Source organism: Myotis brandtii, unplaced genomic scaffold, assembly GCF_000412655.1.
Source record: "Myotis brandtii unplaced genomic scaffold, ASM41265v1 scaffold334, whole genome shotgun sequence".
Classification (NCBI taxonomy): domain Eukaryota; kingdom Metazoa; phylum Chordata; class Mammalia; order Chiroptera; family Vespertilionidae; genus Myotis; species Myotis brandtii.
Genome location: NW_005362885.1, coordinates 1,051,991 through 1,052,886, shown reverse-complemented (window position 1 = coordinate 1,052,886; position 896 = coordinate 1,051,991). Strand labels below are relative to the sequence as shown.

At 70.4% G+C, this 896-nt stretch overlaps 1 protein-coding gene across 1 annotated transcript in view; it reads right to left on the bottom strand.

Annotated features, from left to right (window-relative positions):
• LOC102245431 (chromosome unknown open reading frame, human C1orf159) overlaps positions 1-896 on the bottom strand; it is a 10,384-nt gene that overhangs the window by 2,002 nt on the left and 7,486 nt on the right. Inside the window, exon 4 of the mRNA XM_014543784.1 lies at positions 79-213. Within this exon, the coding sequence (XP_014399270.1) occupies positions 79-213 (135 nt within the window). The remainder of the gene's footprint in view (positions 1-78; positions 214-896) is intronic.

The following is an 896-nucleotide window of genomic DNA, read 5'->3' as shown; positions in this document are numbered from 1 at the left end:
CTGCACTCAGCGGGGTGGCCCCAGGCGAGCCCCCCTCCCACCTTCAGCAGCCAACGCCGTCCTGCGGGGAGGACGCACCTCTGTTCCTCCCGTAGCAGAGCCGGGGCAGTTTACTGCTGCGCTTGAGGTAGAAGAAGCCGGCCACGGCGAGGATGAGGCCCGAGCTGACGAGGAAGGTCCCCAGGAAGAGCCAGGCTGCCACTCGAGGGCCCCCTGCAGGCAAGGACCCCTCAGCCCTTCCTTCCCCTGAGGCACGAGGAGGCAGGGCCACAGAGGAGCTGGGAGGAGGGTGGGATCCCAGCTCAGGTGGCACCTGCTGCCCCTCGGACAACCTTCTTGCCTGCTGACAGGCGGGCACCTAAGTGGGCTGCCCGGGGCCGCCAGCCTCGAGGCCAGGGCAGCACACGCCACTTCCTTCTGGTCCTGAGACGCTCAGGGAAGCCTCGCCCTCCGTCCAGGGGCCGTGCCCTCCTGTCCCAGCCCAGCCTGACTGCAGTGGCCCAGCGGGCGTCAGGGAGGGGGGTCCTGTGCCCGCCCCGGGCCCCGGAGCTGAGGCGCCCTTGTCTGGGTGCAGTGTCTGCACCCTCCGAGCCCCCCGTCCTAGCAGAGCCAGGGGACAGCGCGGGACCTGGGTGTCCTCCGGCCACTGAGAACACACATCCCAGTCACATGGACAAGGGGCCTGGTGGGCTGGGAGGGAGGCAGAGGGTGGACGCGTGGCTCTAAGGGCTCCCCTGCTGGGACCGTCAGATGCTCGGGGAGGCCCAGTGGGCCTGCGCTCCATGCAGAGCCCAGGGCTGGGGTGGGCGGGCCCTGACGTGGACATGGCCCTGCTTGGCCAGCACCATGGTCGGGTCGGCACTGGGACTGGGTCCGACGATGCCCCTCCCCCCGCC